The sequence below is a fragment of the Malurus melanocephalus genome, unplaced genomic scaffold (genome assembly GCF_030028575.1).
Source record: "Malurus melanocephalus ecotype Western Australia unplaced genomic scaffold, MMel_1.1 scaffold_60, whole genome shotgun sequence".
Taxonomy (NCBI): Eukaryota; Metazoa; Chordata; class Aves; order Passeriformes; family Maluridae; genus Malurus; species Malurus melanocephalus.
Window position 1 is genome coordinate 2,139,381 of NW_026623292.1, and position 23,669 is coordinate 2,163,049.

At 36.1% G+C, this 23,669-nt stretch overlaps 1 protein-coding gene across 1 annotated transcript in view; it reads left to right on the forward strand.

Moving 5' to 3' along the window:
- TMEM117 (transmembrane protein 117) overlaps nt 1-23,669 on the forward strand; it is a 195,868-nt gene that overhangs the window by 125,473 nt on the left and 46,726 nt on the right. Inside the window, exon 6 of the mRNA XM_057366156.1 lies at nt 6,476-6,573. Coding sequence (XP_057222139.1) covers nt 6,476-6,573 — 98 coding nt within the window. The remainder of the gene's footprint in view (nt 1-6,475; nt 6,574-23,669) is intronic.

Below are 23,669 nucleotides of genomic sequence, written 5' to 3' on the forward strand. Positions count from 1 at the left end.
ACAGTATGTGTTGGTAAGATGAGCAATGAGCTGGCCCTGATTAAAATGAGAAAACAGAAAGTATATTAATGGGGTCAATTTTGTCTCTGTGATTGCTGTTGCTTTGAAAGTGGAAATATAAAAACAGTTTATTACAATTATATTGGAGGATAAGTAAACTAAAAGAAGTTTCTTTTTTTTGGGGGGGGGGGGGGGGTAGAAATCAAGTAAATTAAAAATGCTCCAAAATAGAGGAAGCAGACAAGACTTTAAAATCTAGCAATGTATTTACAATTGACTAATAATATTTAGCTTGAAAAATATCATCCCTCTTATAGATCTGTAAGCCTAATTGCAAATATTTGTTAGATTTGTTTTGCAACACTCACACATTTTGTATATGCCAACATGCAGCAGAGGGGATTGAAATAAATTAACAGTTATTTCAGAAAGATGTGTAGCGAAGTTTTTGACACTTCTGCTCAACTGCCAAGACAATTTCAGAATTAAGAGGCATTGCACATTGTCATGTGTGAGAAGTGTTGAGTTATGATCACAGAATCACAGAACTGTTTGGGTTGGAAGGGGCCTCTGGAGATCATCTATTCCAAGCCCCTGCCAAAGCAGAGTCACCTAGAGTAGGTGACACAGGARTGTGTYCAGGTGGGTTTGGAATGACCCTGGAGAGGGAGACTCCATGACTTCCCTGGCCAGCTGTTCRTGTGCTCTGCCACCCTCAATGCAAAGAATTTCTTCATGTTGAGGTGAAACTTCTTGTTTTTCAGTTTACATCCATCACTCCTTGTCCTGCTGCTGGGCAGCACTGAAAAGAGTCTGGCACCRTCCCCTGGGCACTCACCTTTGAGATATTTATGTGCATTTATGAGATCCCCTCTCAGTCTTCTCTCCAGGCTAAGCAGGCCCAGCTCCTGCAGTCTCTCCTCGTAAGGGAAGTGCTCCAAAACCCTCATTACCTTTGTGGCCTCCACTGAACCCTCTCCAATAGATCTTTGCATTCCTGAACTCTGGAGACCAGAACTGACACAGCATTCCAGGTGTGGCCTCACTGGGGCCAAGTGGAAGGGCAGGATCACCTCCCTGACTGGCCACACTCTTCCCACTGTACCTCAGGATGTCATTGTCCCTCCTGGCCACAAGGCACTGCTGGTCATAGCAGCTGTCACCCTCCAGGACCCCCAGGTCCTTCTCTTCAGAGCAGCTTCCCAGCCTGGGCTGGTGCTTGGGGCTGTTCCTCCCCAGCYSCAGGACCCTGCTCTTGCCCTCGCTGAACCTCATCAGGTTTCTCTGTCCAGCTCTCCAGCCTACCAAGGTCCTGCTGAATGGCACTGGAGCCTTCAGGTGTGTCAGCCACTCCTCTGGGTTTGGCATCAGCTGAAAACTTGCTGAGGGTTCATTCTGTCCCTTTGTCCACATTGCTGATAAAAAAAAAGACTGAAAGCAGAAATAATCCTTGGGGAATGCCACTGACTGCAGGCCTCCAAATGGATTATACTTTGCTGATCACAACCCTCTTAACTCCATCATTCAGAGAGTTCTTGATCCACCTCACTGTCCATTCATCTAACCCACAACTCCTGAGTTTCCCTGTGAGGTTATTATGGGAAACAAAAGTTGAGATGGACAACGTCTGCTACTCTCCCCTCATTGACCCATTCGGTCATGGCATCATAGAAGACTACCAGATTTGTCACCATCCACAGAGGACAATCTTCTCTCAGAGTCAGATGAAAAAAAGCATAAAAACATTTTGTATAGACTACTTTTAAACATCGAGTGAACAGCTCCACAGTTTTTACATATCTCAAGAAGAAGAGGGAAGTGATGGATAGAAGCTTTTAATGACTGAGTACTAAGTGTTTCCCCAGTTTGGTGTATGATCACTGTGATGTAGTACAGTACTTAAAGACTGAGATATGATAAAGAATTGATRTGCAGTTAGTGGGACACCTATATATAGCTCTTACCTAAAAGCACATAACAGCAGAGCAAGGGGAGCGTATCCCCTCAGTGGTATGCATTAGCTCTCATTGACTTCACACTCTGACTTCAGAAAACATAATTACTTTAACCTGATTTAGCCCCACTCTAGAAAAAAAAAACCAAAAAAAGCCCTCACAATCTTTACAGAAACACTCAGGCAATGTTCAATCTTTGCAAAACTATTGATGGATTCTTTTGATGAGGAATGCAATGTTCATGTTCTTGCCATGGGACGCTGCCCTCTGACCTGTCCTGACACTGTAGCATCCTTGAAATGTCTGGAAGCTTTTAGAATTTATGATATTCACTCTTACCAATGAAATGCCCCAGTTGCAGGACTGAAAGTAATGTTTCTTGTTTAGCGTTTGGGGTGAGCGGAGATGTGCAAGCTATGAACTATTTGAAGGCTAAGTATCAAGTGAAATTGATTTAGTGGTACTTAGGAAGAGGTTTGTGATTTAAAATAGGATATTTAAAGCAGTAAAATAATAAAAATTGAAAAAAAATTCTAAATACTTCTAATTTATAAAATTTCTAAATACTTCTAATCCTTGGTTCATGTATTTGACAGTGGTAGATAGATATATTTTGCCAAATGCAGTTATTTAGGGCACTCAATTTTCCAGCAATAACACTATGATGTCATGTCCTCCTGGCTGAGTAATTGCACAAACAGCTTCTTACATGATATTTTGGAGTCCTCCTGTCCATTAGACCTTTCGCTGCTCATTGCTTTATCAAAATAATAAAATAAAATTCCGATTTCACCATTTGGTTTGTGTTTTCAGGTTTTTCTTGTGGATCTTAGATTCTTCTACCTTCTGTTGAATTCTGGAGGGCTGCCCTTGCCCTGTTTTGATGATTTATCCAAGTATGCATAAAGCAATGAAAATCCTCTGCGTATGGCTTTTCTCCACTTCATGAATATTGCAGCTTAGAATACATCATGTCCTAGAGCCCAGAGTCCCTTTCYCGAGCAAGAAACAGCTTCTGCAGCTGCTTATATGAAGAAGTGCTACTATGAAACCAACTGATGTACTTTCATATCTCTACATTTCTAAAACACAATTTCTCAGATGAAAATATCTTGGCCAGCAGCCTGTGCTGTATTAGTTTTCTGTGGGTCATTTCTTTGTGCTCTGAAGATGATAGCAAAGCTCCTGCTAGTGAAGTATTTGGATGATATTTTGTAGGCATGGCCAAAATATTAGGCAATTTTATTCTATTTTTTTTTTTCTTAAGACAAGTTTCACTTGCTCTTAATATATAATAGAAGTGATACTTTGCCTTACCTGAAACTCCCAGTGCAGAGGTTGTCTCTGCTGGGAGGGACTCTGTGAGGTACAACATAGGATCATTTGACCTGAGTGTGTAAGGAGAGATTTAAGCTATGAGCAGGGTATCCTAAACAATGGGCTCAAAGAGTAACTGCATGGAAGGAATAAATGATCCTTTGGGTGTCTTACTGCTCCACTTGGTACATCACAGGTATCTTGGATATCTCACTCTTTTGTTTCGTTTTTTTAAAAAGTTTTTTTATGATTTTGCTTTCTGCACTTCTCATCTGAGTTAGTTGCTTGCTCTGAATGACTTTGAATCGCAGGTTCTTTCTTCTATGTGATATGACATCATTTTTCAAATCATTATGTRATGTATTGTGTAGCAGTATGTATTGTCAGCCAGGYTGGATGGGGCTTTGAACAATCTGGTCTAGTGCAAGATGTCCCTGCCCATGGCAGGGGGGGCCCAGAGGATCTGTAGGGTCCATTCCAACACAAGCCTTTCTGCGGTTTGATGATTGTATCAAACATCAAAAGGATCAYATCAAAAGGAACAATTTTATTTTTCTGTAACAGAAAAATAATGGGAATAATAAAATTTTGCTATTAATGATAGCAATATATAATTTTAAAATCATTATGAGTTAGATTCATAATTAATAAAAAGTGACTAATATGAATAGTTGATAAAGTCATGTTTTATAGGGAAAAAATAAAATTAAGATTCCATAATATATAAAATACATATTCATTATTAATGGAAATGGGGGGGGGGTTTGTGGCATTTATGTGACTTATAAAGTCAGGCAATGTGTGTGATGGAGCCTTGATTTTTCAGTTTAATACAGTGTAAACATTTCTCTCATGAGAGACTAAATAAAATAAAAGGGTACACACTGACTTTATGTGGGGGCCATTCCTTTCTGAACTGAAGCAATGTAATTATTGATTAAAGTATATTGCATCTCCTAGTTCAAGAAAAAAATACATTACTTAATTGCAATGTAATTGGCTTACCCTATTTTATCTTGGTTATGTAAGATGAATACAGACATTTACCAAAGTGATCAATTATTTTTTTATTCCCATGTATCAGCAATGTTTTCAAACATAGTCCAGTAAAACAGAGATAAACATATGCTGTACAGCAATTGCATTGTGAAATACAGATAAACACACTCACACAATTCTTCATATTAAGTTCTGTTAATTAAAATTTATATTTCTTCTTTTTCTCTAAACAATGAGTTTTTGAAGTATATCTAAAACACATCTGCTGTGTGACAGTGTTGAGTGCTTTTCTCCCGTGAGCTGTTTTCTACAGTGACTGTCCTTGACCAAACCAGAAAATGAATTTGATTTCTCTAATGCAAAAGGTAATTGGATTTCTCTTTATGGAATGCATCCCTTTAATGACTGTCTCTGCTGCAGCCAATTGAGCTGCAACTGACCTGACATTGATCTGGTGATGTGACTTTAAATAAAGGCCAAAGTTGYGAGATGAAAGACCAAATCTTTGATATCAGAAAGAACATTTCCTGCCTCATCTTGCCATTTTCCTTGGAAAATATCTCCATCTCAGATGTCATTCTTATGAAACATGCTCCTCTAGAATTTGGTCATAGACCTGCAAATTGCATCCTTCTCACAAGCATAATAATTTCCCAGAAAGCATCTGGGGAAACGATTTTGAAACTTGAATAAAGCCTCTTCAAATATCTGTTCTTCTTTGCAAATATTCATTGCTGTGTAGACTCTTCATAAGAGGAAAAAGGTGGYGAATTAAATCTTTACAGATGTCTTGTTCAGCATTAAATATTTATTGAAATATTTATTTAGAAAATAGAGATCTTATAAAAGCTTGCTGACCCTAGAAAAGATTTAACGACATAAAACAGTTGTTAAAGGTGGTATTTTGGGATATGGTCTGTTCTTTTTTAAGGTTAAGTTTAATGGAATAATAAAATCCTAGAATGTGTGCTTCTATTTACTTAACATAGTCATTATCCTTTGGACCCGGCCCAGGCTAATATATTGAGCACTTTTAACCCCAAATGGACTTGAAGCCAAAATTTAGCARTTGAATCCATTTTTAATTTATCTGTGGCCACGTGTTGTTTTTGATAAGCACGCTTAATGTGGTAGCTCACACTCTGGATGGTAAACTGATTTTTAAAACATCTGTGTGGAAAATAAAAGCAAGAAATTTTGTCCTCAGTTTGAAGTGATTTCCTTCTGAAACCTTGTTAAGATTTATTTTCATTTTGATCAAAACAGATAGTGATCTCCCACTGTGTACTGATAACAATGAGAGATAGAATTTGTTGGATGTATCTGCATTTTTAAGCCGGTGGTCACCCCCATTTCCATTATCTGATCAACTGTTTCCTAAATCTTTATGGACAGAAAGGTTTTTCACTCCTCTGGATCTTTTGCACAACAGAATTTATGAGTTTATTGTAATGTAACTTGTGGTGTTTTTAGTACAGTTAATTTGAAATAAATGGATATGAAAAGAGCTTCCCAAAGAAGCAGGTGCCTGAGGGGTGTTCACCTCCCTCCCTGAGCTGAAAGTCATTTTTAATACTTTCGTGTACCACCCAGAAGTACTGCATACATACGAGTCTCTGGACAGAGAAACAGATGGTCTCTTTCGATAGGAATTATGAAAATGAGAATAAATATTTAATAGTTTTAAATTTTTTTGCAAGTTTTAAGGGCTTTTTTTGAGTTGCCAGTCCCAAGTGTGCTTTTTATACTGATACCARGAACTGAGAGGAGATTATAAATGTCAAATAGTGCTTAATTCACAGGTTTCCACTCCCTGGTTGCAGTTCTGATTTCAAGAGTAGAAATTCTGCTGATGCTGCTCTCAGGAAAGTGGTTCCCCTCTCCCAGACTGGGCCAGAAAACCTCACAGGGGAAGGTAGCCCATGAAACTTGCTGTAACTTTTAGACAGGTTCCTCTTATCTTCTTATCTTTGGATCTCTACAGGTTTCATTGTTTCTCAAGGAGCTGCATTTCTAGAGGCAATTCTAGAGGCAGAATATGTAGGCCAATATATATTATCTTGATTGCAAATAACAGTGGACATACTATTATCTACTGTCTGTTATCATTATCAAATCTGATAGAACAAAAATATCTAAGTTGTTTCTCATCCTGTCTTATGTGACATCAGTGTAACTGTCTACTATTTCTTCTTTCCCTATAGGTCACAGATATGATGCTTCAGGATAAACCCTACCCAGACTGGGGAAAGTCTGCCAGGGCTTTCTGGAAGAAAGGAAACATTAGGATCATTTTATTCTGGTAGGAAAACAGTAAAATCAAATTACTGTAAACAAACCTTTTATAGAACCTTGAAAAACATATCTTCTAATTTTTTGTAGCAGTAAGAGACATGGTTGGAAAAAAAAGGGAAACCTGGTCTAACAAAATATTAAACATTGCAAAAACTGTACATGAGTGAGGAATTCCTAATCAAAATAGTTGGTGTAGAAATACAATTTTTGAATTGATTTATACAGTTTCTTTTATTCTATTGTGACACTTTATAATTGAGTTGCAAAATTTCTGCTACATGTGATAATATTTTGGTGTCCCACTGTCATTCCTTGTAATTAAGTAGATATGTGAATTTCCTTTTGTGACGGTGAAATTAATTGTAGCAATTCTTTGAATTACCACATGAATAGGATTTAAAATGTCAAGTCAATCTCAGATGATTAAGAAAAATATTTAAAAATCAATGCAAAAGATTGTGAGGGGTAAGAGTTTCTTTTACCTCCAATGTAGCCTTTTCCAGATAAATTCCAGCCCAGTRTAAGTGTTGAAACAGAGCACAAAATATGACAAGAAAAATGGAAGATGGTAAATGTATATTCTAAGAAGYGGTGTGAAGACCCTATAGCTGAAGRTTTAAGAAATGCCAAAGATATATTCAACTATATCAGAACCAGAAAAACTCATGAAAATATCATCAGACCTGCTGTTTTTTTAAAAGAACAGATTTCAAAAGAATTGTTATAGAGAAGTTGAAAGATTTATTTGTGTGGATTCTCCTACAGAAAAAGCAATTAAGTATCTTACACTTTAAAGGAGTAAAAATCAGCTATTATATTAAATTGAGGGTACACACAAGTCTTCTAAAGAACTGAAGGGGCCAAGCTGCTGCCAATTTTATTGGCACTTAATTGTCTTTTGTAAAAGTGAATATTAAAATTTGGGTATTGTTTTGCTTTTTCTTCCTTTTTTTCTTTCCAGCAAACTAGAATTATCCTACTGGCCTGTAAGTCCGAGTTCAGTTTTTGCTAAATGGATTGAATACATCATTATATATCAATATATATCAATAATGGAATTATGAGCAACACTCTAGATCAATTTCTGCTAAAAGAAGCCAGGGAAGTTTTGCTGAAAGAAAACCTTCTCTGATCTGTTAGAACTCTTTGCACATGTCATCAAAATAATGAATGAGGAAGAAATGCTYGATCTAATTTATTTGGACTTTCCMAAGGGTTTTGACAAAGTTCTTTATTAAATGCAATTAAGAAAATGAGTAAGCCTAAGTGTGCTAACACTTAGAAATCATCTCAGCAATGTGCAGTGGAAGTTATGAATAAAATAATAATTTTCTGCTGCACTGATAAGGCCAGGGAGTTCTGTTACTTGATGTTCAAAGTAGTATTCATTATATACATCATAATTATTAGTGACGTGACAGAACTCAAAGATTAAGTTAATAATTTGACAAATGCATGAAAGAGAGATCTTAGAAAACTAGGTGAAAAAAATAATGTGATTGAGTATTTGAGTTATGAATGGGRATGGGGGGATTCAAAGAGCTCCTTGCCATCATTACAGGATGTGCAGAGGAAGATTCTGTCTCAGTGTGCAGGGATGGGCAAAAAGGTAAAGCAGATGTATCAAAAAAAATTTCAGACAGGTGCCAAGTGGGCTACCAATGATTATGGTGTCCTCTGAGCAAAAAGCTCAGTCTGAAATGTCATTGATTTTTTTACCCTTGTCTGAAGCATAGCTTTGTCTGAAAGACTGAAAAGGAAATTTGTTAAGATTTAAGAAGAAAACTTAATTACATGAAAAGACTGGAAAAATGGGAAAAAAGGATTAACAGCAAGGTGACATGATMGTTTTCAAATTTATATGCCAGACATGGAGACCAATAAATCAGTATTAAAATTACTTAAATGTTGTTGCAATTGTTGTAAAATGTTGTTTTACTTCTTCTACTCTGAAATGTTACAAATCAGTATTTCATTTCAAATAATATTCACTCTAACAAATCCTACCAAAAGTTTMATATGGAGATAAGTAAAAAACAATATGGATTTTCATGCATGAGTCTCATACTAAAAGGTGTGTTCAAAACCTAAGGGATGATATAAATGCTTTTATTTTTAGCTTTAAGAAGTGAATAGCCYTGGATGACAGTCTACATTCTGTCGACATTATTTATATAGGGCAAGTTAGACATCAGTAAAAGTATATTTTTTTGTCCACTAGGTAGGAAAAATAAAGGAGTGATAATGTTATTCATGGTAACATGGTAACATGGGGTATTTGTATTCCCTTCAATGTTGYTTAAGCAATGTGATGTGTATAGCCTCATTTCTGAAATGCCCTAAATGAATTATTCTCAACAGAATGTCCTACACTGATACATTTTATTCAGSACATCTGTTTATTCAGGGCATTTTCTAGCAGCACACCTGTTTGGGAGAGTTAGTGTAATACTGTGCACTGTGTTTTAATTATTCCTGGTATAGATATGATACGCAATTTAAAATGGTTGAYGAAATTAAAACCTTAGATACAAACTAGACTTGTTTTTCTGCTAATGTCTTTTTTAATTCTGGGTTTACTTTGCCAAATTAGAAAACTTGGTAAATGCACCAAAGATGGATGGATTGTAAAGGGGGTGAAAGCAGCATCCACTTATTTATGATRGTTAATTATGTGGCTGCTTTGTTTCTCATTTGGAATTTTTTTCGGCTCTCCAATGCAATTAATTCACAAAGGTTTTGATTTTTTCTTATCAACTCCTGCTTTAAATCATTCTCTGGAAACATTGTCAGCAACTGCTCGTTCATTGCTCCTGAGGATTCTGGCTGACTTCTGAATGTCTTCATAACATAATTCTACAAACAACTCATCTATCTAAAGAATGATCAGTTGCTATTTCTCTTTGTGTAGCCCATCACTAAGGAGCACYTTGAAGTGCCTTCCACTTTTTTTTTCAAGTCAGGTTATCTTTTTTTTATAAAAATGGTCTCCACTTCGGTAATTTCCAGCTCTGCTCATGGCTAATTCCACCATTCAGAGTCACTTTTGTGTAACGCTGTTATACTGCAAAGTGAYACAATGCAAATACAAACACATGTTCTCACGGGTTTAAGAAAGCGTGTTGCCAAGAGGACTTCTCAAAAGCAATGAAGTATTTTGAAACCTGATGGAATTACTAAAATGTGCAGACATGTTTGTGGGTTACAAAAGATTGTAAACAAGGGGTTAAACGTCTGCCCCACCTGTGGTCAGACGAGTYTCTCTACAGTCTCCAGAGCTTTGTCAATACCATCAGCATTGCAAAATTAAAAGCATAACTTTAAACTGGCTCATTTCTATTTTTTGGRTATGTTGATAATTTGGCTGATTTAGAAGAGACAAATTATATATGACATTATATATGGATAAATGCCTTCCAATGAGAGGAAGGCATTTGAAAGAAGAAAAAGGAAAAGAAGTTTGTTGAATAAAAAGTCAAATAAAGATCTTGGACAAAACTGATGACAAGCCAATAGCTGTAGTTAGTGGTAAGATAMATTTATAAGACAATATAAAACTGTTGTTAATTTTCATGTGGGATATTAGAGAAAGCAGAGACAGAAGTAGAATTTGAGAAGACTGATTGTTTTGGAAATAATTTTTTAATTTCCCTGCAAATATTGAATAAGTCCCACCWACACTAAAGGTCACCCCTACACATCTGCTCAGGAAGGAGCTCTCCCAGCAGTACATAGAGGTGATGTTAAAGGCAGCCTGCACCAATGCCACAGCACAGGCTCAGGTTGTTTGGTCATTGTCCACACTGACATACAAGGCCTGGGGTTACCTCTGCCTAATTTGTGCCTGAAATCACTGTCTACTCCTTACAGTGTCTTCCGCAGTGACCTGCCACATCCTGTGGAGAGCTGAGTGTAGTAGTTGGAATAAAAATCACCAGGACATCTCTGGGCTGTGTGCACCGTTTGTTCAACACAGGCAAGACCTGAATACTCTCTTTTGACAGATTGCTCCAATGTTAATTGTCCTCAAAATTTTCCTAGCAGAATATGGAGGGTTTATAATGAGCAAGGCATAAAGAATGCTTTATGTGAACTTTTAGCTACAGGGAAAAACACAGAACCAACAAAAAAAAACCAGTTCACTGGAAAAGAGAAAAAGAGCTGCTGAGATCTTTGTAACCAGGTAACAGAAAATTGATATTCAAAGGTAGATTATAAAAATGGGGGATTGTAGAGATAACAGTGGGTTGTGTGGCTTACTCTTGATTGCAGACAGGGTGACAGAACAATGCATACAATCTGAACATTTTAAAATGCAACTTGCAGGCTGGAATCCATTTCTGTGGTATCCCTGGCTGGGTATTCATTGTGTGTGTACTCAGTGATCAGTATTGGTGCAATGAAAAAAATTGTCCTTTGACACAGGACTCTTGTCTGGAATAATGCAAAACAGATACCAGCTTGGAAAAGAAACCAAGTAACATGGATAATTGTAAATTTGTGATTCTCTATGTTAGTTGTGTTTGACTTCACAAACTGAATATTCTTCTATTWGCATGTATTTCCGTAAGTTCTCACTAGCTTTTTTTTAATAAAAAATAAAACTACACATGCTTAGAATGTGTGTTAGGAATCACAGTACTCTAATTTAGCAAAACAACCTAAACAACAGGTTGAGAAGCTTTGAGTCAAAGTAATTGTGCGAATTGCTGCAGTGTTCTAATTTGTGTACATATGTTTACAGTGGATTGTGTCAAACATAGCTTAGGGTAGTATTCTTAATTGGACAGTATTTTGTACCCCGAAAGTAGAAAGAGCTTCCTTATGAGATAGCCACATCTCCTACAAAGAAATAAAAGATTTTCTATGAAATATTTTCTATTATGTACCTATTTGAATGTTTGGTTTGTTGTTACCTTTCCATATTCTATATTTTCACAGCCAAGATGATAAATTTATATGGGGCAATTGTGTTCTTTTGCAYATATGAATGTAATTCATAAATTTGTTTCAAAAGACAGCTTCCCAAAACATTATTTTCATTATAGGCTGCAGTGAGAAAAATAATTACACATTACAGCTTTGTMAGTTTAAGTTGTGCACTAACCAAAATAAAACAAACCTTTCATTAAGKTTGAGTAAATGTTTTTGTGATGCAGACCTACATTAAAAAATTGCATGAAACAATGAAATAATTGTATCTATTATATATATGCATTTAGATACAGTATTCTCTCCCTGCTTTGGAGTTTTTTTAGTTAATTATTAATTCTTTCATATTTAAGTAATTTGTCTTGGGATAAGGTACTGACTAMTGAGCAGAAATATGGAATCATCTAAAAGATAAGGCAGATTTCCTGGTAAATCACATAAACAGTGTAAAAGAACATGAAAATATTTTCCAATATTGTTGTTCACAGTAAATCTCATATTATAACCTCAGTGAATAACATCAGTTTGGATAAGCAAGACAATGAATAYGTCTCTTTCTATTTCCTTTTTGTCTCAATACAAAATATTCACTAAGGTACTCCATAGATGATTTATATTGCGTGATCTTACTACTACTCTGGTCTGGCACTGTTAAATATATTCTGCCAAGATAAAACTGTCCATGAGTAGTAATTGTAATATTTGGTCTGGCCATCTAGAAGTATGATTGTAATTTTTCAAGAGATGACTAAGATATTTTTGGGAGCATTTATTTAATTTCTGGGTATTATTGGTAAGCTGTTAAATGACAATTTGTTAACATGCAAAAAATGTTGAAAATAGTTAATCATTATACAGACTGGTGAAATTTATTTCATCTAAATGAGTGTTGTTTAAGGGTTCTGCCTATTTTTAGTTTCCATTATTATTTTGAATCTTTGAAAACATCGCATTGATATGAAAATATTATATTATCAATAATATTTGCACAAAAGTTTTTCTTCAAATCTATGTTTGGTCCTGTACAAATGCTGTGGTTCATGTCCTGAGAAAAGCTTTTCCACTTGGATAGCACAGGGCTTTTAATGCTGTCTATTATGGAAAAGTAAAAGTGATGAAAACTCACCAAAATGGTTGAAGCTTGGCAACCACATGAGTCAGATRCATTTTTTTGGACCTAGTTCTCAGATGCCCCCATTCCTCAGTGTATAAAAACTATGGTGTCAGCAATTCAGGGTTCTCCCAGCAATCTGCTCTCCTCAGCGAATGTTACTGAGTCCCTGGCAGAACGTCTGTCCTTTTCCTYCTTCCCTTCCTCCTTTCCTCCAGCACAGCAATAACCCAAAATGCTGCCGTGTTTGCAGAAGCAAGAGGGAAAGGGTAAGGATGACCTGGGCCCCTGGGTCAGCTGTGGGAAGGGTGGTTTCCAAGATAGCATTTGCTGCTCTAACATTGTGGTCTGTCTCAACACTTCCCTGGCTTTTCTGGGAGCAGCTTGGGGACTGCAGTCACTCCACAGGTCTCCCACGTGGAGAATGTTATTCAGAGACTACTAATGCACTGCATGAGAGGGAGATGCTTTGCATGACATTACTTATACATGAGCAGAGGAAAGGTGTGCATATGGGAGGACAGGCAGGTGGAAGTTTCCCATCTGTCTCAGCTATCAAGGAAGAAATTTGTAGATTGCCTGTGCCAGTCTCTATTTGGAGAGGCTGTGTCCTGCATTTCCCCACACCCCAGTGGTGATAGGAAAAATAGTGAGACAAATCACTGCTCATCTTTTCTTCTCAGACAGCAAAGCTTTTGAGGGAGATACAATTAAGTTTAGGGAGCCCTGAGCTCTGAGATTCCAAAAAAAAAAAAAAAAAAAAAAAAAAAAAAAAAAAAAAAAAAAAAAAAAAAAAAAAAAAAAAAAAACCTCACCCAAAACCGAAGCAGTAAACTATAACTGAGAGATCACTTTAGCTTGAAGATTCATTATTTGTCTCATTCAAGTTACATAAAGTGATTTCATGCTATTTTTTTATGATGGAGACTCCTACAGATCAAACAAAAACATAGATTGTTTCGAATAAGAAGAGGGTTGGCAGAAGAGGAGAGGGAGTGTAGTGCAGCAGCTTTTCTCTCACATTTAGTAGAACACGTGCTTWTCTACATCCACACATGCAACCACACACTTGAGATGACACAGAGAGAAGTAAGGGARCTGCCAACACCCCTGCACTAATGCCATTCCCCTGCTAAGTTCTAGTGTGGAAACATTTATTGTCCTGGGCTTTTAAAAAAATATTCACAGACCAATCTGGCTGATAGTTATACTGAGGAGAGAAAAGCATCATCCATTYGTGGGGTTTTGGAATAGGCTCATAGACATCAATTTCACCTTTAATTTTATTTTAAATTCTTTGAACCATTGTAGTACATGTGTATTTTATACCATATCTTTTCAGTTCCTCAGCCCATTTAAGCTTTTTGAGTTATATCTGGTAGATACTTGCAATTCAGTAGCTGATAGCCTCTTAGAAAAAAAGCCTGGTTTTATTCCTACATAATTGCTAGATTCCTAAGTATAGCCTTCATAATTGGATGGATMCGGCAACCCATCTTCACCTCTTTAAAAGTACATTTTATTCCATCTCTCTTACCGAGAAAGAGGTATATCATGAACAATTACTAAAAATATTTCATCYAATATGTAGCTTTAATAAAAGTCCTGAAATTGCAGTGTGTCAAATTTCTCAGTAATAAGAATACTCCCAAATGAAAATACTTTCATAAAATCATATTCTATGCCAAAACCTGAAAAGCTCTAATATTTCAATGAAAATTTTCCTTAGGAACTTTCAAAAAATTATTTTCTCTGAATGGGCATCTGCAATTCTCAGTTCAACCTAAGCTGTGCAAGTCCTTTTTTCACACCTTCTCTCCTCTTTCTGCAGAGTTCTTGCTGARCAGGAGACACCTCTTCCCCCACTGAGACCCTGGATGATTTTCCAGAACAGCAGAATCAGTGATGTGGTTCTTGTTCTGTCAGTGCCCTCTTTCTGCTTGAGTGCTTTCTCTTTCTTCCTTTGTTATTAGAATTTTTTCTTTTATCTTTAGCTTTTGCAGCTAGTCTAGGCCTTTTTCTAGGTGCGCTCCAAATCAGGATGAGTGTTAACTGTCACATAATATGCATATAGGGAAAAAAATGTGCTAAAAGATAAATAAATATATAATACAAAAATATAAATATGTAGTCAGATAATTGAGATGGACCCCAAGACAGAATTTCCAAGTATTGCAATAACATCAGCATGCACATTGTGGACCATTATTCAKACAACAGAAGGAAACATTTTAGATTATTAAGGTGGAAAATCAGTCTTGCATTCTTGCTTCAGTGTGTAGAAGCCTGTCAAAATTATASCATAAAACATGGTCAGTTCAACTCAAACTCATTTCTTTGGGAAAGCTGTAAAGAATCCATCACACCAAAGACAGAGTGTGTAGAGAAGCTGCAGTATCAGCCTGTGGTTTTGTGCAAGAAGAGAACTCTGAAAGCCCATAAAGTTCAATAGAGATCAGAAAGTGTTTCAGCTGCACAAGCACACAGCCAGAGTTCATAGACTATGTCATGGCTGGGTTCCAAAACTGAATTGAGTTTTCTAAAATAAATGTGATGATTAGAGTAATGAAATTATTTTCCTTCCTGGAAAGCTGGAGTACTTTTTTAAAATTGCATTTCTCCCTAATGGCATGCTTAAATTTGTGCCTTAGAATTTGCTGATGCACTTAGCTGAACTTCTGACTCATCTTTCTCATAGAATCATAGAATGGCATAGGTTGGAAGGGCAGATCATCTCTTTCCAACCTCCCTGACAACACCTTTCACTACACCAGGTTRCTCAAAGCCCCATTCAAACCASCCTTGAACAATTCCAGGGATGGGGCATCCACAGCTGCTCTGGACAACCTGATCCAGTGCCTCACCACTCTTGTAGGAAAGAATTTCTTCCTAATATGTGATCTAAACCTATCCCTTTTCAGCTCCCATTCTGTCCCCCTTAGATTCTTATACTCCGTGACCACTATCAGAATGAACCCGTTTCAATAAAAAAGAAAATGTAATTAAAACTATTTTTTAAGGATATGCCTAAAACAGTTATAAATATGAATGTACATAAACTTATTTAGTAATTGTATAGAACCTCAGTTTAGATGTAAGGAGCCTTTCTTTTGTATCTTACCTGCTTTTTCTACTTCTTAGAAAAAATCGGTATGGCTGTAAAATTAAATGCATCTGCTGGCAGCCATCTTAATCAAGGCATTCAACTTTATAATATCTTTTTTAGGCATGGTACCATAATGAGAATATTGTGGTTATGTTTTTATTTCAGATAGCTGCATGTTGCCTGCCTGTAATTGTGACTGTGGAAAAAGCAAGGCCTAAAAAACAAAGGGTAGATTAAATTTTCAATGAAATCACAACAAAAGGTTGTTAACAAAAGGTGCCCTGCAGATTTCTTGGTTTCATAATGTATGTTTTGATACTTTAGCATCTTTGCTAGATTTTTCTTCTTTTAACACAAAAAAAATCATATTAACAGTTAAGTTCTTACACAACCAGGTGCCAGTTAGGTTTCAGACCACACATATTTGAGCATGCCTTGTCTAACAGGAATTTATCCTGATGAACGCAGTGATTTTGCAATCCTGAGTAATCTAGGAGCTTTAGTGAACAGTGTGTAAATAACAATACTTTGAATACAGTGCTGGACATTTTCCAYCTTTTCATATTCTTTATGTGCTGAAATGATTGAGCTATTCCTTGAATCAAAACCACCTTGACTCCAGTTTACTGCTGTTTTCTTTGTATTACTGATTGTGTTGATGCATTGGTGAGCACAGTATCGCTTCTCATGCAAACAAAGAGTAAATCTTTCTGKATTTCAGTGGAAAGGGCATCAGCCCTTGTCTGTGATGGCTGAGGGGTAAAGCAAAGCCAGTGACAACAATTGGAAAACAACTTATTCAGCCTTGAGAAAAGTTCATATTTTTTGAAGCTTTGTTTACTGCTTTTTGTYATTAGTGTACTCTTATTTGCTGCTTCCCCATTTCTTTTCAACACATCCTGCCAGATTCTGCTAGTTCTGCCATAGAAAAAATTGAATTTAATTTCATTTATTAAAGAATATATTAACGTCGGGAAGGTAAAGGGCGGAGGCCAAGCAATTGTCCAATTACTACATTAAAATGAAGGAGGTTTTCATTTCAGTGTCATGACTTGTTGTGGTAGTTTTAATTTTTTAAATGCTATGCTTAAAATAATTTTTTTAAAAAAGGAAAGTATTTCTTATTTTAAACATACTAGGTAGAGGTTTGTCCCATTTCTGAACAAAYCTTTTTAAGATTGTGTGCCTTTGTCAGCTCCAGTGTAAGGTCCTTTTTCATGCATGTTTCTTTTCATTTAGATGGGTTGGTTTGAATTTTATTTGAATTTTTATATAATGGTTTGAACTTGGCTGGAAATTGACTGAAGTACCTCTTCTMTGAAGACARGCTGAGAGAGCTGGAGTTGTTCAGCCTGAAGATGAGAAAGTTCCAGGGACACTTTATAGCAGCCTTCCAATGACTAAAGGGGCTGRCTAGAAAGATGGAGAGAGACTTTTTGCAAAGACATGAGAGGACAAGGGGGAAGGGCTTTAAACTGAAAGTGGATATGTTTAGACTGGATGTGAGGAAGAAATTCATTCCTATGACAGTGGTGGGGCACTGGAAGAGATTGTCCAGAGCCATTCTGAATGCCTCATCCCTAGAACTGTTCAAGGCCAGGTTGGACAGTGCTGTGAGCACCCTGGTRTAGTGAAAGGTGGAAAGGGGGTTGGAACAAGATGATCTTTAAATTCCCTTCCAACCCAAACTATTCTGATTCTGCCACCTCTGCTATGAACTGAAACAATTAACACATTTATAACTTTTACTACATTAATTTTCTATAAACAACCATCCACGACCATTGTTTGAAAACAAAGTGCTATTAAAACCCAGAGAGGTGCTGAATMCCTCAGCTATAAACGTATGTTTGCTGCTCACAAAAGTGGTGTGCTGGTAAAAAAAAGAACCTCAACACATGCTCAGCTTCCAGTTATTTGCATGCTTTGCATGCTGACCTCATCTACTGAAATATTCAAGGCCAACTGGCATAGCACAGGAAGCATAGGTGTTGGGAAGGAAATAGAGCGAGGCATGTTTTCAGTGACAGTAAACAAGCTGGAAATATCTTATTTGACTTTTAAATGATACACTGAGTTGAAAGAGCTGGAATTTAGGTGGGAAACAATCAGTTTTAAATTAAATAAATTTGATCTGGAGGGTCTCGAGGAAGATAGCACCAGAAATGTAATTTTTATTGCATTAGGTTTCAGGATGAAACTTCTCTCAAAGACAGGTCCAGATTTCTTGTCTAAGCTTCTCTCCAGTATTCTGTCACATGAAGTCTAGCACATTCATGTTTGTAAACATTGTAAATAAAGTATAATATGAATATAAGTGTTCCCCGAGGATTCTTTCAATGTCTGATACAAGGTTGTCCAAGCTTCATGAGCATACCTCTATTATAAGGCATTTTTTCTTTCAACTGTTTTTAATGTCTTAATTGCTAAGGATTTAAGACTGTCTTAACCTTAACCTGTAGCTTTCAGGTTGATCATAGAATGATTTAGAATGGAAAAGACCTTTAAGTCCAACAATTAACTGGCTCTGTTCATCACTAAACCTTATCSCGAAGGTTTAAAAGATGTGCCACCCATCTGCACATCTTTTAAATACCTCCAAGCACTTCCCAGGGAAGCCAGTTCCAATGCTTGACAACCCTTTCAGTGAAGAAATTTATCCTAACAGGCAATCTAAACCTCTCCTGGCACAACTTGAAGTTGTTTCCTCTTCTGTCACTTCTTGATTGTTACAAGAGACCGAACTCCACCTGGCCACAMCCTCCTGTCCTGGAGTTGTAGAGAGTGATAAGGTCTCCTCGAGCCTCCTTTTCTCCAGGATAAAAAACCCCAGCTCCCTCAGCCATTCCATACACCTGTGATATGGACTTGTGCTCCAAATCCTTCAAAGATTTTGTAGCCTTTCTTTGGATATACTCCAGTACCTCAAGGTTAATCCAGAATCAAGGCAGTGCTTATGGAGATTTTATGGACTGTTTCCTCAGGGAAAATTCTGTTTACTCAGAATTTTAGCTGATGTACTCTAATTATACTTACCTTTAATAATTTGAGCAGGAAAAGTTTTAGTTCATGGTAGAATAATTTGCAATTTACAGCATCATCTTACTTTTAATTAAGATGTTTAAAAAACATTCAGCTTTTCCTCYTGTGCACATCTGAACAGATAAAATTATCTGAACTCCTAAAGTTTTATTTTTATGTAATGTAAAAAATTTATACTTTCTCCTAAAGCAAATTAATTTACAAGATACAAGCACAGAAAAAAAGCATCTGGTATGGGATAATTATATTTCAAAGAATGATTGTGTTATGTTTCAGAAAGGTGGGACTTAGAATTAAGCTTCTGTTTAAAATGTTTAGTCAAGTTTTTCAACCTTTTGTATGATTTCCAGCTCTTACCTGAAACATTTCGGTGAAACCACATACTGATGTCTTCAGCCAGGAGTAACACTTTCTTCTTGTGCCACAAGATCTTTCAGTGACTACGATATATTTTGGCTGGTTTCAAAAGCATACACTCTCTTTTAATCTATACACAACCTCAATTAGTGTTCAGGTCAGTAAGTGGGAAGACATTTATAGAATCAATCATTTTGGGTTAAGGAGTACACATACTGCAAGTGTACTAATGGAATGGAAATAATGCCTGGAACATCTCCAGAACAGTCACAGTCTCAATGGAGCAATTAAATATGTATGAAGAATGTTTGCAGTGAAGTTCAAACACATCAGCCTGAGGCTTATTTTTTGGTTTAATTTATTCTCTGCTTTTCTGTGTACTGCTGCTTGATGATTCAAAAACACTTCTGCAAACTGCCTCCTGCATCATCTATGGATCCACTGACTGACAGATACAGTGACAGTTGCTATTTTTAATCATCATCTCGGGAACAAGGAGTAGACTCTGCGGTGGAAAAGTGCAGTGTTACTATTCAGGTTAACAGTTTTTATTCATTAATGAATTTGACATAATTCACAGAATGCAAAATAGTCTTCAGCATTAATTCAGGCWGTGTTTGAATATTTAGCAAAACTTCTTAGTCTGAATCTCCTGGTGTTATTAGAGTATTTCATTATATGCCCTGTATTCCATATCTTCATGTCACTGCTTTTATCCTTCATGAGAGAGATGTTTGTCCTTTAGTTAAGAGGCTGCTTTTTAATATCATTGTGAATGCCAGCACTCCTTAAAAAGTTAGTGGCTGTATTTCCTGATAATTACTGTTCTTGGCAAAATGTAGAAAAGGACACATGTTATTTTCAGCTTTCTCTGCTGTTTTCAGCAATAAATAAAACCAAGCTATCGGGGGCTTTGTAAAGCATGTTAGTTTCCTTTGATGGGTCTGGGTTCTATGATTTGTGACTGATCAGAGAGCACCAGTGTATTAGCTGGTTCATCTGTTATCAATTCATGCGCTGTGAGTAAGTGCCATTGTCATGTAACCAAGCTCGCAGCTATTGGCAAAGCAACTGAGCAAAGAGAGCCTTTTAAAGGGATTACTGGTAATGTAATTACTTGTGGAAGATGTATGGATATCTCCCATATGAAAACACCAGCATCTTAATATGTTCTTAAAGCAATAACATTAGTGGAATGAGAGCTTGTGTTCCAGTAATGCCATGCTCTGCTGGTGGATAATGGCGCAGTGAAGCAAAGGCATTTGTGTGAAGTAAACACTGAATTAAAGCCAGAAATTTCAAGGCTATTATTGAAGCAAAATTTATTTTCTAGTGACACTAGCTTTTTTTTTTTTTTATTAAATGCATTGGGGTTTTGAGGCCTCAGAGCTCCCAGTAGATTTTCTGGAGGAAAATCCTTTTATATCTATAGTAAATTTATAACTGCTAATAATATCAATACTTTTAATGCGAGAAATATATTGTTGATATGACCCCTATTACCAGAGATGTCAGCAGTATGTCATATCATATAACTTTATAAAGAAGCAGAATTAATTTAGTACCTTCAATTCAGGCACAGAAAAATTAATCTGGGTGAAGTTGAAAAGTTAAGAAAACCTTTGTGCTTCTGAAAGTTATTGATGGYCTTTGATATTGACTTTCACTATCATGATTGACTTTTCTTAGCGGAAAAATACAATCACATAAGTATGTTTAAATAAGCACCTGACCTTCATCTTTTGAAAATCAATKATAAAAGGCCCAGTTATCATAAATGAAACTGTAATCCTCTTCYGGATATGGACATATTTTTCTTTTCCACGGTTAGGTGTATGGCACGTTTTTTCTTGAAGTGGTTAATAAGCTCCATGGCATCCATAAAAATGCAATGACAGCTGTCCTCTTTGGTTTGTTTAGTCTTAAACTTTTTTTCTCACCTTTAATAGTACTTCCTTCTTATGACTTCTGTATTTCATTCTTCTTTCTTTTTTTATGTTGATTCATATCTTCTCATTATTCAACAAGCAAAATTCTGATGCTTGGTGCATGTGTTTTCTTTTTCCACTTAATCAGGCTRCTTTTTATACTCATTTATTGAGTTTTGCTATTGGCTTGTTTTTTTCTTAAAGATCTAWTTTTTGATATTGAGTAATAATCAGAAACCTCATTGGGTTATTGACTGTGATATGTGGGCAAATAATCTGGCTTTATCAGTGTCAGTTACCTTGTGTAGTGCAGCATTCTAAACTTTCATGTGTCTTGTGACAGCAGCTTTTGGCTCTCAATGGAAGAACAAGTCAATAAAGAAAACTGAGACTAATATCTAGATGAATGTAATCAGAAAGTGATGCATAGRAAAAATGCTTTTCCCTTGCAGGAAAATGAATCATAGCCAAAATATTCATACCTTAACCATTTGAGCTTACTATCCTATAGTATTATTTTAAGCATCTAAATATATAAAAAATTATCTTGAATTTTACCTACATCAGACTTGCAGGGCTTGTGGTACTCCAGATAAACAGACCATTTAAATATAAATCTCTGGCTATGGATTTAGGATCCTAACTTTATCCATGAACTAAAGTTGTATCATAAGGTCTTTCTATGGACCTTGTGAAAATTTTAAATATCCATCCATCTTGTCCAGTCATCTTATAATTCTCTATTCTTATTATTATTATTTTTGTGTTTTCTGATCAGTTTGGAAATAGAAGCAGGTTAAAAAAAAAAAAAGGGGGAGAAAAGAATCACTTTGTAATGCTATTATTCATTTTAYGTCCTCAGTTTTATCATTTTAGTTTTTAAGATCATTCATGCTATATGGATATCTGCAGTGATGTGACSTCCTGTGATTGAGGTAATTCCCAGAACAAGGACAAAAACAGAGCTCCTTGAACTGAGGGAGGAAGGATTCAATTTTCGTGTCTCTCCTGCAAAAGGAGAAAGAGAAAAAAGACATTATYCCATTTGCAAATACCATCTAAGGTCTGGGTTTTGGATTGTTTCTGGAACCTTTTGGCTTTGTGACACAGCTGTGCTTCTTAGGACACTGGCAATTAGGGCTTAATTTTATCATTCCCTTTGCAGCATGAACAAACTGAAGGATCATTAATAAGACTCTAATTGGCAGCAGGTGTGACTATGTTAGAACACAACCCAAAATTAAAGAAGCATTTCATTTTGCTACCTAATATTAAGCTTTTCAGTATAAATTAATGAAAACAAAACAATCATTAGCAGGCCTTGGGTTGCAAAAAGAATGGGCTTTAAAAAAATCACTGCAAAGTGTAATAATGTAAGTAGAAAGTTCTTGGAGGTGTTTTTAAACAATTTATTTTTAAAGAGCACCTAGGTTACAGCTATTTGGAATGAAATTGATGGCAAGGTCCAAGGTTTACACAGCAGGCACACATTGCCAGCAGAGTATCTTAAGCAGGAACTGAATCAGCTTTCCCAGGTGTTAACGTACTTGTTTGTTCCAAACTTCTTGACTTTATGAGCTGTTCTGTTATCATCTTTCTGAAAGAGATTTGAGGACACTTTTCCACAGTCCAGACAGAAAATAGTCTTTATTCTTCAGACTGAGCTATGAAAACTTCTTGTTTTGGTTTGGCTGGTTTTTTTCCCTTTTAAGAAACAAGTGATCTCTGCACTGTCTTTGAATTATACTGTGTAACCAAAAATCCTCACATGCTTGGTTATTCCCATTCATGTAATGCAACAGAAGTTTGCCAGTGTCATTCATTATAGAGTCACAGACCCCATCTTTTAAATGAATTTGCAAATGCAATTMCAGAAATCTATATAGAATTAAATATTTTCACAGCATTTTGATTTTTGCAAATTCAGGGAAAGGATCATTTGATTGACAGAGAAATTGGTAGTAGCATTAGAATCTGGAAACATTAAAATTTTTTCTATGGTGCAGTATATTGTAAAGAACTTGTGAGCTATAGAATATCCTGAATCCTCTATTCAGGATATGTAGATATCCTGAATTTGTTTAGCAGACAAATTACTTCAGAGAATATGTTTGGCATCCTGCAGTTACTGTTCATAAGACAACCAGTGGTCACCTTAGTCCTGAATGATCCATGTCTGAAGCCACCTTTAAATGCAGAATAAATGCCTATATTAGCAATTATTGATTACAGCATTTATGAGCACTTTTCAAACTTAAAAAAAAAAAAAAAAAAAAAAAAAAAAAAAACAAACCAAAACAGCTGATCCAGTATAATATTTAACAATATTTGGGGAGTTTTAAACGTAAAGTCTATTTCCCCCAAATAAAACATCAGAATACTCCCACTGTGTAGTGAAAAGTTGCTTGGACTTAGTGAAAGTGGCCCCTGCCTCAGATGAAATAGAATTCCTTTTTTTTTCAGTAGACATTGATGGGGTTATCAACTCAGAAACTCTGTGATAGATTGCCAGTAATGTTAGAAAGGCCCAGGGATGATTGTAAGTCACATTCATCTTTCACGGCCTTTTAGCGAGAGATGACAGTTATTTTCAGGGTTCCCAGGAAAAATATAAAGCAAAAAACTTC